The sequence below is a fragment of the Caloenas nicobarica genome, chromosome 2 (assembly GCF_036013445.1).
Source record: "Caloenas nicobarica isolate bCalNic1 chromosome 2, bCalNic1.hap1, whole genome shotgun sequence".
Lineage (NCBI taxonomy): Eukaryota > Metazoa > Chordata > Aves > Columbiformes > Columbidae > Caloenas > Caloenas nicobarica.
Window position 1 is genome coordinate 121,086,542 of NC_088246.1, and position 12,783 is coordinate 121,099,324.

Below are 12,783 nucleotides of genomic sequence, written 5' to 3' on the forward strand. Positions count from 1 at the left end.
CCAAATTCAGCAGCCTTTTTAAAATGAATATAGATGTGGCAAGAACCCATCATGCCTGCAAGACTTGGTGCGTTTTTGAGAAAAATCTTTTCGAATGGCTTTGGAAGTTACCAGCCCAGTAAGAATAACAAACAACATGTATAGATCAGTATAGCAACCAGATGGTTTTGCACAGGCTGTGAAAACGTTGGCATCTCCACCTTGTTTTCAACATTGACTTTGGATTGCAAGGGCCTGCTTGTTATCTACCTGCTAACCAAGTTTGTTATGCCTGCACCTGCAATATTTTACATGAGGAAGGAGGAAGAACAATAATGGGATGCCAAGCAAAAGAATGCCTGTTGTTTGATTTATGCCTGTAGGTTGACATTTTATACTTTTTACACTTGAGAATGATGGTAAGACTTTGTGGCCTGGACCAGAAAATGTAGGCTTGGCTATTCTTCCACTGCAGATAGTAAGTGCTGTCCCAGGAGAGTGTCTAGCAACTGCAGTTTCAGAACTCACATTAGACAATTAGAACTTAAGTTATGTTGGTATGAAAATAATGCCTTTGATAAAAATAACTGAGGGAGACAAACTCAGAAGTATGTTGCCGGTTTGTTTTATTAAGCAAGGCATAAAATGAGGTTTTCTTTGTTTACTTTATACTTCTATAATGTGTATCTGATCTATCCATCACAATGAAATGCAGAAATTGACTTTCATTCTTAGTGCAGTAAGTACTATTCCCAACATTAATTGCCCAAGATTCTTTGTACTTTCAGTGGGAAATGTTATTTGTAAAGGCTTTTAGCTAGGATTAGTAGAAATTTGACTTCAGTGTTAACACCTATATTTCTGTATTTTGTATTTCTAAAGAAGTCGCCAGTTAAGTAGAAGTATAATTTAAGTTTTCAGCCATATTCTTTAGAAATGTCAGCTATGTCAGGCCAGTGCAAATTTGCTTCTAAACTGCAGTTTATATATCTGATTTCTTTGATAGCTCTTTGAGCAGAAGTAACAGTAATTTGTTTTTCTTAAAAGCATCTGTCCTTCTCCCATATCATTCAGATATCAATAAGATCAAGAATTGTGCATTGTGACTGTTTAGCTGGTAATAACAAATACAGGTTGTCCTGACTGCCTTTGCACAAAACAAATATTTGTTAGCAGTTTTTCAAATATTAATGTGACTTCTAGCAATCTCATCTTCCTCCCAATCCCTTGGGTTTTCGTATGAGTTTGTCTTTTTTTTTCAGAAAAAGACAGAAACCAACACGAGTATCATTTTTTTATTGATTTAAAAGGAAAGTGTTGAAGTACTTTCCTTTTGCCTCTTGCCCTCCTTGCTTGGTTTCTTTCATCCATGTGACTTATGGGATAAGTCTTGTGGCTGAGGAGTTTCTCTGCTATTTTGTCATTCTTGCTTTGCATGGTAGTCCACCTGTATATTTACTGGCAGGTGTGTGTGTTCTTTACTAGTGGAGACTTTTTACTGTCACGAGAATAATCACAGAAATGTAGAATCATTTCAGTTGGAGCAGACCTTCAAGATCATCAAGTCCAACCATAACCTAACTCTAGCACTAAACCATGTCCCTAAGAACCTCGTCTAAACATCTTTTAAACCCCTCCAGGGATGGTGACTCCACCACTTCCCTGGGCAGCCTGTTCCAATGCCTGACAACCCTTTCTGTGAAGAATTTTTTCCTAATATCCAATCTGAACCTTCCCTGGCACAACTTGAAGCCATTTCCTCTTGTCCTATCACTTGCTACCTGGGAGAAGAGACCAACCCCGTCCATGCTACAACCTCCTTTCAGGTAGTTGCAGACAGCGATCAGGTCTCCCCTCAGCCTCGTATTCTTCAGGCTGAACAGCCCCAGTTCCCTCAGCTGCTCCTCATCAGACATGTGCTCCAGACCCCTCACCAGCTTTGTTGCCCTTCTCTGAACTCTCTCCAGCTCCTCAATGTCTTTCCTGTAGTGAGGGGTGCAAAACTGAACACAGGATTCGAGGTGGGGCCTCAGCAGCACCAAGTACAGTGGGACCATCCCTTCCTTAATCCTGGTGGCCACACTACTCCCGACACAAGCCAGGATGCTGTTGGCCTTTTTGGCCACCCGGACGCACTGCTGGCTCATGTTCAGCCGGCTGTCAATCAACACCCCCAGACCCTTTTCCCCCAGGCAGCTTTCCAGCCACTCTTCCCCGAGCCTGTAGCGCTGCCTGGGGTTGTTGTGACCCAGGGGCAGGACCCGGCACTTGGCCTTGTTGAACCTCATACAATTGGCCTCAGCCCATCGATCCAGCTGGTCCAGATCCCTCTGTATGGCCTTCCTACCCTCCAGCAGATCAACACTCCCACCCAACTTGGTGTCATCTGCAAACTTATTAAGGGTGCACTCAGTCCCCTCATGCAGGTCATTGATAAAGTTATTAAACAGAACTGGCTACTCTGCTCTTCTTCATGCTTGCATAGGAGTATTTTTTCTTTTTCCAGAATGCTCAGTGGAGCAGACCTCTACATTGCTTGGCATTTTACTAAACTCCAGTTTTCTCCTGTGTTTGTAATATCTGTTCTTTGTGCTTGTAGTTCACTGTTTTCTGTATTGGTACTGAGACCTTTATAAAAAGTTATTTCTACCTTGTGTCACGTATGGTTTTTACATTCAGATGTGCATATCATGTCCTTCAGCCCTTTTGGTGAGACGCATTCCCTCAACATCACAAGATTTTAAAATTCTTACGGAAGAATGGAAAATTGAAAAATTGAGGAGCACCCACTGTGCTAGAGCCAGCCTGCCTTTGCTTTGCTTGTGTTTTGGTGGTGGTGCTGTTACTGGTTTGACCTCTGCGGAGCTGGTCTGCGTGGAGGTGCACCGGCTGTCCCAGCCAACACATTCGGATCATGCAGAACGTGGTACATTGCCCTCTGGCCCGGCTTCCTCTTCAGGACCTGGGAGGCATCGCAGACCGCAGTTTGTTGTTCCGAAGCACTTCTCCTCGCCCTGTAGGCCTGGTAGGGACTGTTCTGCTGCTGGACTTCTATTGACGGACTCTACAGAGAGTTTGTTCCCTTTGCGAGTTTTCCATTCGTGGCTACAGATGCTCTTTTGGAACACTTGGAACAGTAACATTTTAGCAAAATTCACTGGAGTGAGGTGAAACTGCATGTAGTCTTACTGGCGTGACATCTGATGCATCTCCATGCATCAAGTCCCATGGATCCTCTCCCTGCAGTGTGTTCAGCTCCCTCTCACTGCGTAGCAAAAGAAACATAAAATATGCAGTCCCCAAGAGATCATAGTTTCTATAGTTTTCTCCTCATTTGTCTTCTTTATTGGTAGTTACGGAGTTGTTAAAACAAACTTTAGAGTTTTATTTCAGGCACTGAAGCCAGAATGTCTGAACACTTTTTTTTTTTTTAAATTGTGCTCCTCAATATTTTTCCTTTTCTTCTCTGCAAACTGCTGTTTGGTTGTTAAGAGTCAAAGCAGACTGGCTTTCTTCTTAGCCTCCCTCCTGGGCATGGCCAGTGCATTATCCGTGGTCATGCACATTCGGTGTTGATGTGGCTTAAACATACGCCTCTGCTGTGAAGCCACTTTCTTAGGTCTGAAAATAAATGGCATTCACTCTGCCAGAGACTGTAAAGTCATGCTGAAGTTTTCAAAAAGGCTCAAGATCTCAGGATCCATGATCTCCAAAGGAATAGGACGCTTATTTTTTTTCTTTTTCTTTTTTTTTTCTTTTTTTTTTCTTAACTCTCCTGGAATTCAGAGTAATGCAGAACATCTGCAAAGTACTGCGTCAAAACGCATGTTGATGTCATGGTATATGACAGGGTATATGACTGAAGGGCAGCATCACCCTGTCTGCTGGCATAATAAAAAGAAATGAAAGGAACTAACCAGGGAATCTGATGCATTCAGTGTGAAATTTCTTTGTTCATCTCCTGTGCGCTTGAAATATCTTTGTGGATTAATTGAGCTACTTCATGTCCGGGTTGCAAATTGGAGTGAGAGACCAACATCTCAGAGGTTACCTGGAATTAAATAATAAACTATGGACATAAGAGCAGGTCTGCTAGGTGGTCAAACTAAGAGTTCCTCTAGCTTAGGATCCTGTTTCTAGCAGTGACAAGCGCTACCAAAATGCCTGGGAAAAATTGTAACAGGGCTCACGCTTGATGATATTTCCCCAAAGTATTCTCCCAATGATCTCCCAAAGACCTCTGACTCGGGGACTTTCTGAACCAGAACTAGTGTCTGTGTTCTTATTAGTTCCAAGTGATTTTTTTTTTTTCTCCTACCAAGAAGTTACTGGTTGTTTTTCTGAACCCGTGCATACAATATAGACCTGTTTTGATCACACAATTGTGAAGCATCAGGCTTTTTTGGAAATTATGTCCAAGGTCTTTCGCCAGGTTTGTTCCATTACTGCTGGTGCCAAATAGACCTTTCCCTGTGATTTCAAAGGTTCTGCTAGCAGTAGCAGTGAGAGGTTGATGTCCCATTTGCCTGGGTTTGGATCAGGATTTAATCATCTGTCTCTGAGGAGCATGAAGATGTGGCTCCTGTGTATGCTGGTGGGGCAGTGCTGAATGTGCCTGTCCAGCCCCCTCATGGCAGGGATGCTGGATGGCTTTTGTCAGAGCTTCTTGTTTCTTGGCTGGGGCTTGAGGGAGGTTCTTGTCAATCAAGGAGAGGCTTCACCAGAGATACTTACCTGCTTAAATGGCTTGTTCCTCCCGCCAGTCAGTCTTGCCTGCTGGTTTCACTCATTCTGGGCCACTTGTGAGGTCTGGAGGAATTAATTTGTTTGATCATGGTCCATCTAGCTATGATTTCTGTCTGTTGCATTCCAGTGGGTTGGCACTTACCACAGCAGTGTTCTGCAAAGGACTGATGTGACCTTATGGGTGGAAACTAATCCAGCTCATCACTGGTACCTGGATTTTTCTTGTACTCTGTGACCAACCTTTTGAATCACTAGTAGCCAGCATGTTGCTGCCTGTCTTTGTGAAGGTTTTGCTTCTTATATGGAAAATCCTGTTAGAAGTGAGGGAGCATTACAGTCCCTAGTGGCTGATTTCCCTTCCTTTTAAATGGTGCTCTTTAGAGGAGGCATGTTGTGCATCCCAAATACCTCTTCAAAATTCAGACTCAAACAGATTTATCAATGCCTTTCTATCTTGCTTCTTGCCACCTTGAGCCTTGTGTCTCAGGGACTGAATTTATACTTCATGTCCCTGGGATGAATAAGCTCTCTTGTTTATATTCATGGGGTCAGATCTTTCAAACATCCTTGAGTCTGTGTCAGTGGATGTTTTCTCTGACTTTCCAGCTGACTCTGTGTGAAGGCTACAGGAAGGTGCGGGAAGGGGCAGCCATCCCTGCCAGCCTGTGTTCCAGGGCCCCCGAGCTGCCGCAGTCCTCTGTCACCGGGAGCTCAGAGAGCCCAGGGCTTTGCTGAGAAGGGCACCGATGTCTGACACTGATCAGGCAGCTGTCTGGGTTTCCATCTTCATCTCCCTCAAGCATTGTGCTGTTGCAGAGGCATCTGGCACCAAAGAAGAGCTCTGTTAAGCCGTCCTCAAACTGCTGCTTGAGTGGAAGGTTTCTAAACGCATCCAGGCAGCTGTGTGCTCACTCTGTGAGTGTGCACATGGACTTGTATTTCAATAGAAGACAGGCTGCCTTCAAATAAGTAAACTGAAGTATTTTTTCAACGAGCATTCCATAGGTACCTGCAGCTCTTAATCCTTCTCTCTTTCTCAGAGTCCCTCCACTACAGAGTGTTACACTTAGAGTTGGTGGTGGAAAGATAACGCTAGATATGCTCTGACTCATGTTTTCATTACTGTAGCGTGGTGTTTATCCATTGTGGACATTGAGGCTCAAAGATGATAAAGGAGAGTCTGGCCAAGAGTTGTAGAACATATGTATGCTTACGGTATCAAATGTGCCTGCGGACCATGGGCATTGAACAGCCGGTATCTCTGTTAGTGACTTCATCTTCCTGTGTGCTGAAGGAGCTTCTTGAGGGCAGTCCAGCCTGGGCAACACAGAGGAAAAGAAGTAACAGGATAGTGTCTGAAATGGGCTTAGTTCAGCCTGGTTCGGCTGTCACTGAAAAGAACCATCTTCCCTCCGTCCCTTCCTGCCCTATTTGTTCCTTCCTCCCCTAGTATCTGCTCATGTGCTTTGGTGGCTTTGCCATTAGCTGGATTAGTTCATTGAATTTTGTTAAAAACTAACCCTGAAGAAATGAATTTATGCGTGCTCTAGATAGCAGAATGGGAAATGAAGGAATATGCGGTGTAGGAATGGGCAGGATTGCAGCACAGTTATTGCTCGCACCTTTTAAATACATATTATTGTAGTGTATTCTTCCTTGTTTAAGATTACTAGGTATTGCCATGAAACCTGCACATCTGCATGTTTGAATTTCTTGGGCTGCAATTCTGCTTTGCAAGTGAAATTAAGTGAATGAGGACTTCAGCAGGCAAGTGAAAACTTCTGTCAATGGTCCATGGGTGAAAGAGAACATTGCAAAAACTTAAGCTAAGTTTTTCACATGGATGAACAAACAAGTAAACTTCTATGGAAGCTGTAGAAATTGCAGTGATCCAGCCCATCTCCTCACCCACAAATTCTCCCTTCAATGTGCAGCCACATATGTTTGATTTATTTTTGATTGACATAACAATACAAGAGCCAAATGAATTAAAAATGAAGCTACGTTCTGAACTTTGGCGTTTCATCGCATGCCAAGAATCCAAAGTGCTTTGCCGTGTTGTTCGAGGGAGCGTTCTATCATCAGCAGTAATAATAATTTCTGAGTAATTAAATTAAACTATCTCTGTGCATCTAAATAAACAAATAGATTGTGGTTCTGTAGAATGTGCATGTGTGCCAAGTGTGAGACTTGGCTCGTTGTTAAACTGTGCTGCTGTTAGTGGAGAAGTGTTCAGCTTCGTTTAGTATCAGCTCCCAGTGCTTGCACCAACTTTAAGACTGGCTTGCAAGAGACTCTGTTACCTTGGTAGGCGTTTTTCCCCCAATGTCTTTTAGAAGCTTTCATATAGCTATAGTTCTTGATTAACCTAGTGTTTTTAGCTGTTTTATAGCCAGAGGTATTTAAAATAGAAATGCTACTAGGTTGTCATTCATTGTCTTCAACCTACTTTATCAGCTGAGTAACATATGCTGCTGACCAGCAAGAACTGTCATAAAAATCTGCACGTAAGAAATGCGTAGTTCAGAAGTGATGAAGAATTTCTGTCATGAGCTGTCTTAATATTTTTTAAAAAATAAACTGTTGGTGTGTTTCACAATTGCATTTGATTTTTTTGGTGACTTGTTTTTTAAAGAGGATGAAAATGCAAATTGTGCAGTATGCCTAGAGAGGAGAGGTAAATGCTCAGTTACTTTGAAGGCTGAGAATTCTTGTGGTTGGGAGTTTGTCTGTGCCTGCCAGATGACTTAGGGTTGACAGAGGACCACAACTGCAGCTAGTCAGGCAAAACAGAATCCAAGTGTGAATATTCTCCTTGCCTTTAGACACAGAAAACCAGTCCGTGCTCACACTTAGCAGAATTTTGCACATAAGCAGACCTTAACACAGCACAGTGAGCATTTGGAGTGACACTGGGGGGTTACAGCTTCCCCTGAGAAGGTGACAGAGGCAAGGAGTCATAGCAGTGGCAACCACCTCTCCTCATCAGTCCATCTCAAAGGACTTGGCAGAAAGGTTCAGTTCTCCTATTCCTGCTTCTCAGATCTGGAAAAGGAGGTTGAGCTGTAATGGCTTGGACAGAAATGGCTTATGTACATGACATGGGGGACTTGCTGGTGGAACCCTTTATCCATGAGAAACAGAACAATTTGCAGAAGCACATTGCATGTGATGAAAATTTGATTCACATGAAAGTGGTCTTGAGAACATTTCAGTTTTGCATTTCAAAATTATTTCAGTTTCAGTATAAAATGTAATAAAGACTGGGGAATACAAAACAGGGACAAAATATTTTCTTCCTTTTTTTTTCTTTTTGTAGAATTTAACTTTATTTAATAAACCTGAAAGATTTTAGAGCCCAGTTTCTTTGGTTTGGGTTTCTTGAGGGTTGGGTTAATTTTTTTTTGAAGCTTCTCATAAACTGAAACTAAAATATTTTTATTTGTTTTCCAGAGGAAAGGCATTCACAATTGTGAAATGGGCCTTAAAATAAACAAATAACTAGTACAGCTCTGCCATTAAGTTCCAGTATCACAGTCACAATTCCTCCCCTGCTTCTTCTTTGCTGTGGGAAGACAATAATTTATATCAGCTGTTTTTCTTGGGATGCTGTGTTTTTCCCCATGCAACTTGTGAACCAAAATGGGTGGAATTTGGGCTCTGCTGCTCCTGTCCCCAGGCACCCTGTCTTTCCCCACTAACTGCTCGTGGCATTTGGCAGGTAGATAACAATTCTCTCGTCTGTGACCAGAGTGCGAATCTGAGCAGGGCTGGGTAAGAGCAAGTAGAAATCTGACATAATCTTACAGCACAGACCCAGATCTGTCTGAGTAGCTGTTGCCTTGTGTAGACTGCAAAGGGAACTGGGAGTAAGTTCATTTAGTGCAAAGTTGTTTCTCATTCAGCATAGGCAAAAGTGCTTCATATGGAACTGTGGGGATGCTGGTGTCTGTTCATGTTGCTTTAAAACAAGAGAGCCTTCTGTATCCTGACTGCGTGCTGATAAAATGGATTATCAGTTTTGCAATAATTATTTCTAGGCAGTGCATCTATCTTATTCCCTCTTTCTCCACATTCATCTCTAGATATGAATCATCAACTTTTAGATGCTTTGTACCTAACAGATACTCTTCTAACTTGCTCCCTGACAACTGTTGCTTTGAGAAAAATCAAGGAGGGCAAACACAGCTTCACTTTTAACACAGTGTGATTATTCTGTTTAAAATATATTTATTTTGTGCAGTATCTAATAAAAAAGACTGAAGAAAGTGAAGTGGATGCTAGGTTAAAAAGTTCAAACGTGGTGGGAAAGGGTTTCTTGTAAGGAGTTTGTGATTTCACTGGTGTTTGGAAGAAGAGTAGGTAGGCTTTTGTCTCCACAGTTAATAGAATCTACAAAGAAAAGGTAAATGACCAGAAAACCTTAACATAAGCCTTTTGATGGGGCATTGTATTCTACTCATATGTGGATTTTTCACAGTCAGGCAGATCTGCAGAGAGCAGAGGGATGCATATCTTCAGAGTGCCAGAATTTCTTTTTCCCCATCCAGACCTTACATCTTTATTTTTCATTTTCATTTACTTTCCAGATAAATCTGGTGTTTTAATTGTGAAGATCTTAGAAATGTTTGAAGAGTGTACAATACAAGTTGCCATCTGCCAGCAGCTAGAACAGTCTCCTGCTGCCCTTTCATCCGAGGATGCTGTCGTCAATGCAGAAGAACCGATCCTCAAAGTCCTCTTTGCGAGAGAGACAGCAGCTCACCTGAAGAGCAGGCCACAGGACATCATCCACATCTACCCTCCGTGGTGAGTAGGGAGCACTGGCCACGTTTGCTGTCGCGCTGCAGAGCAAAGCGGGGTTGGTGGAATGCTCGCGGCGTTGTAGGAAAGACCTTGGGGGTAGGGGGGCTTAGGGCTCTCTTGTGGTCATCTGTCTCTGGCAGCTGGAGAGACTTTGAAAGATACCTTAAAGATAGCTCAGATAACAACTAAATGTGTATCGTGATGCCTCTAGTGTTGCTCAGGGCTTCAGTTTTGTTTTCACTTCATATTTTCATGTTCAGAGCGATAGAAAGGCCTGAGCAATGTCTTATCAATGATAAGGCCAATAAAGTGCATACTTTCTGGTAGCAAAGTAGTTCAGGAATGCTCATCTGTTGCTGTGAGCATGGGTATACTGTTTCAGTGGAAAAGTCTATTAACTGTATAGCATTTAGCAAAAACAACATGCAGCTAAAAAAATGGGGGAAAAAAAGAACAAGAAATGAGAGATTCACACTATTCTCAAGGAATTGGTAGACACCTTTTTGGTAGTTCCACATTGCTGCTGCTATCACTGTCTTCACTTCCCCGAGTCCCTCTTCATTGCAACTCTTTCTGGAATTTTTCAAAATCTTTGGTCTACATTTGCAATTTTTTCTTAATTGGATTACTTTCCTACTTTTCAGGGGTAGCATAAAGTGATGTGACTAATAGTAACAGAGCGGGTTGTTGGTGGCTGTAGGTTGGAAGTTCTACTCGTCATAAAAATTCAAGAGAACTTTGAAGTAGGAATATTACTCCTCTTTTCACTCTTCTCCACTCAAATTATAAAAGGAAATATTTTTCTTCTTATGTATTTCATCATTCATTACCTGAGTTTTAGCCTCCAGCTGCAGTAGAATCCTGCTACTACTGTTTGACCATATCCTTTTGCAAAATACTTTTTCCTGTTTTGCAAAAGTCCATATCTGGTTTTTATCTTCATTGATAGCTGCAAATCTTTTTTGGGCTCCCCAATTTGTAATCTTTTACTTCTAAAATGTTGTTTAACTCTTTTTGGAGGTGATTCAAAAATTAAGCGAAGATACTTAATCTGTGGTTTATTATGGCTACAGATACAACTATTGATAGTTTAGATGTAAGTAGACCGGTTGCTAAGGGAAATACAGTTGAATATTAAGTCCCAGTCTGATATAAGTCACTGCTTTTTTTTAGTTCTTCCCACCCCTAAGGTACTGAAGTTTGTTCTTGTTTACCTTTTCCTTCAACAAGCTGCTTTTCATGCTTTATATTTGCTTTTGTTTCCCCATTTTCTTCTTGTTTCTCTGTCCTACAAACTTCCGTCTCAGTTCCATCTTTCTCTTCAGGTTTCCTCTGTTGTTTTTAAACCATGAGGCATTGCATTTATGCTGCTGTATCTTTCTGTGTAGACCTTAGCCTATAAAAAGATCTTTGTACCAGCAAAATTGTTTCAGTTAGGATATGATTCAGCTTGCTTTTTTTTTTCTTTTGCTGAATGGCTTACTATCGGTATCCTCAGCATGTGTAAGTCTCTGTCTGCTCCAGCTTGTTCTGTGTCTGCTCTGGGAAGATGTAACTCTGCACTGATCCGATCCTTTCCAGACTAAAAGCGTCTGCGACTGTACTGGTGCAGTCTTCTCGTTTGTTTAAATTCTAAGATGTTCTGGACATAAAACTCATTCCTGTATATGTGTAAACCGAGATTTCTTGAGACAACTTCATAGCTGTCCGTCTTCCCAGAAATATCACTTTTTATTTGCTTTTGGTTTTTATTTTAGTAGGATGTGCTTTTCATGGAAGTAAAAGGTTATTTCATAAACCCAGAATGTTTGGGCAGGGGCTATGTCTGCGTTGTTGGAGTTGCTTTCCTGAACCATGTGCCTCTCAAGGCACTTTATAGAGACATTAGTCAATAGCAGCAAAACTGTGTTATATCTCATCTCTAGTCCTATGTTCTATCGTTTTGGAATTATCTTAATGTCAGTTGTCTCTTTGTTTACTCAACCAGAAGCCAAAGAAGTTGGGCTGGATACTGTTAAACTAAGCCTACTGGGAGCGGGGAAGGGGGAGGATGATGGATGTTCTTGGTTTAGATTATTATTTGGCACTTTTAGTTTACATTAATTAGAAATTTGACTTGTACACTTAATGGAAGTTTCCTCTATCATGTTTCCAAGCTTCTATTCTGTTAAACTCTGACTTGAGAGCTCCGAATGCTGAAATGTAGTTTCTGTTACTCTGCATTGAATTTGTACTTCTGTTGTTAAAAAGATACTGTTTGTGTTAAAATGCTTTCCTATCGATTCAAATGTGCGACTAGTTTAAAAAATGAATTAACTAAATCTACTCCTGACATGGTGATATATGCATATTTACATATCTTATTGATATCACCAGTCAGAAGCAAAAGGGAACAAAAAAAGAAGTAGATCACACAGAATCACAGAATCTCAGGGACTGGAAATGACCCTCGAAAGATCATCTAGTCCAATCCCCCCGCCAGAGCAGGAACACCCAGATGAGGTTACACAGGAAGGCGTCCAGGCGGGGTTTGAATGTCTCCAGAGAAGGAGACTCCACAACCCCCCTGGGCAGCCTGTTCCAGTGCCCCATCACCCTCACTGTGAAGAAGTTTCTTCTCAAATTTAAGTGGAACTTCCACTCCCTTAATCATTTTCGTGGCCCTGCGCTGGACTCTCTCCAGCAGTTCCCTGTCCTTCTTGAACTGAGGGGCCCAGAACTGGACAGGGACAATCCTTGAATGACCTGTGTGTAGCTGGGACACAGCACACTGTGCATTGCCATCCTGTATTTTGAGATACTCATATGGCAAGGCAGAATGGGATGAGATGGGGCGATTTATAAGTGGACTGCTGCTGCTGCTGTAAAGTGACATCCTGAGATTAGAATTTCCTGGTATCTTTAAAATAACACCCCAGAATTATGTTCTGACTTGGTGTTTTGCTTTCTGCCCAGACAGCTGAGTGAGTAGGTAAGATGCAGACACAAGGCTGCTGCCTTCTGCATGTGACTATTCATGAGCGAAATGTGAATGCATCTTTTTGGACATTTGTAAAATTAGACTTTGCTTTTGTAACTATATTGTATGTGTTGTGAACTCGGTGCACAGCTTGGTATATGAAAGGTCTCTGGCAGTAGACTTGTATAAATACTTTGGGAAGCAGAGTTTAGAGATTTTCGTTGGTATTTGTTTGTGTACAGAGTCCCATTATACTTCAGAACTAGAATAAATGCAATTTAATTGATAAACGA

The 12,783-nt window shown here is 41.8% G+C and overlaps 1 protein-coding gene across 2 annotated transcripts in view; it reads left to right on the top strand.

Moving 5' to 3' along the window:
- Positions 1-12,783, top strand: part of SPIDR (scaffold protein involved in DNA repair) — a 212,421-nt gene that overhangs the window by 75,084 nt on the left and 124,554 nt on the right. For both annotated transcript variants that reach the window (XM_065628018.1, XM_065628016.1), the window contains exon 8: positions 9,315-9,534. In XM_065628018.1, coding sequence (XP_065484090.1) covers positions 9,315-9,534 — 220 coding nt within the window. The remainder of the gene's footprint in view (positions 1-9,314; positions 9,535-12,783) is intronic.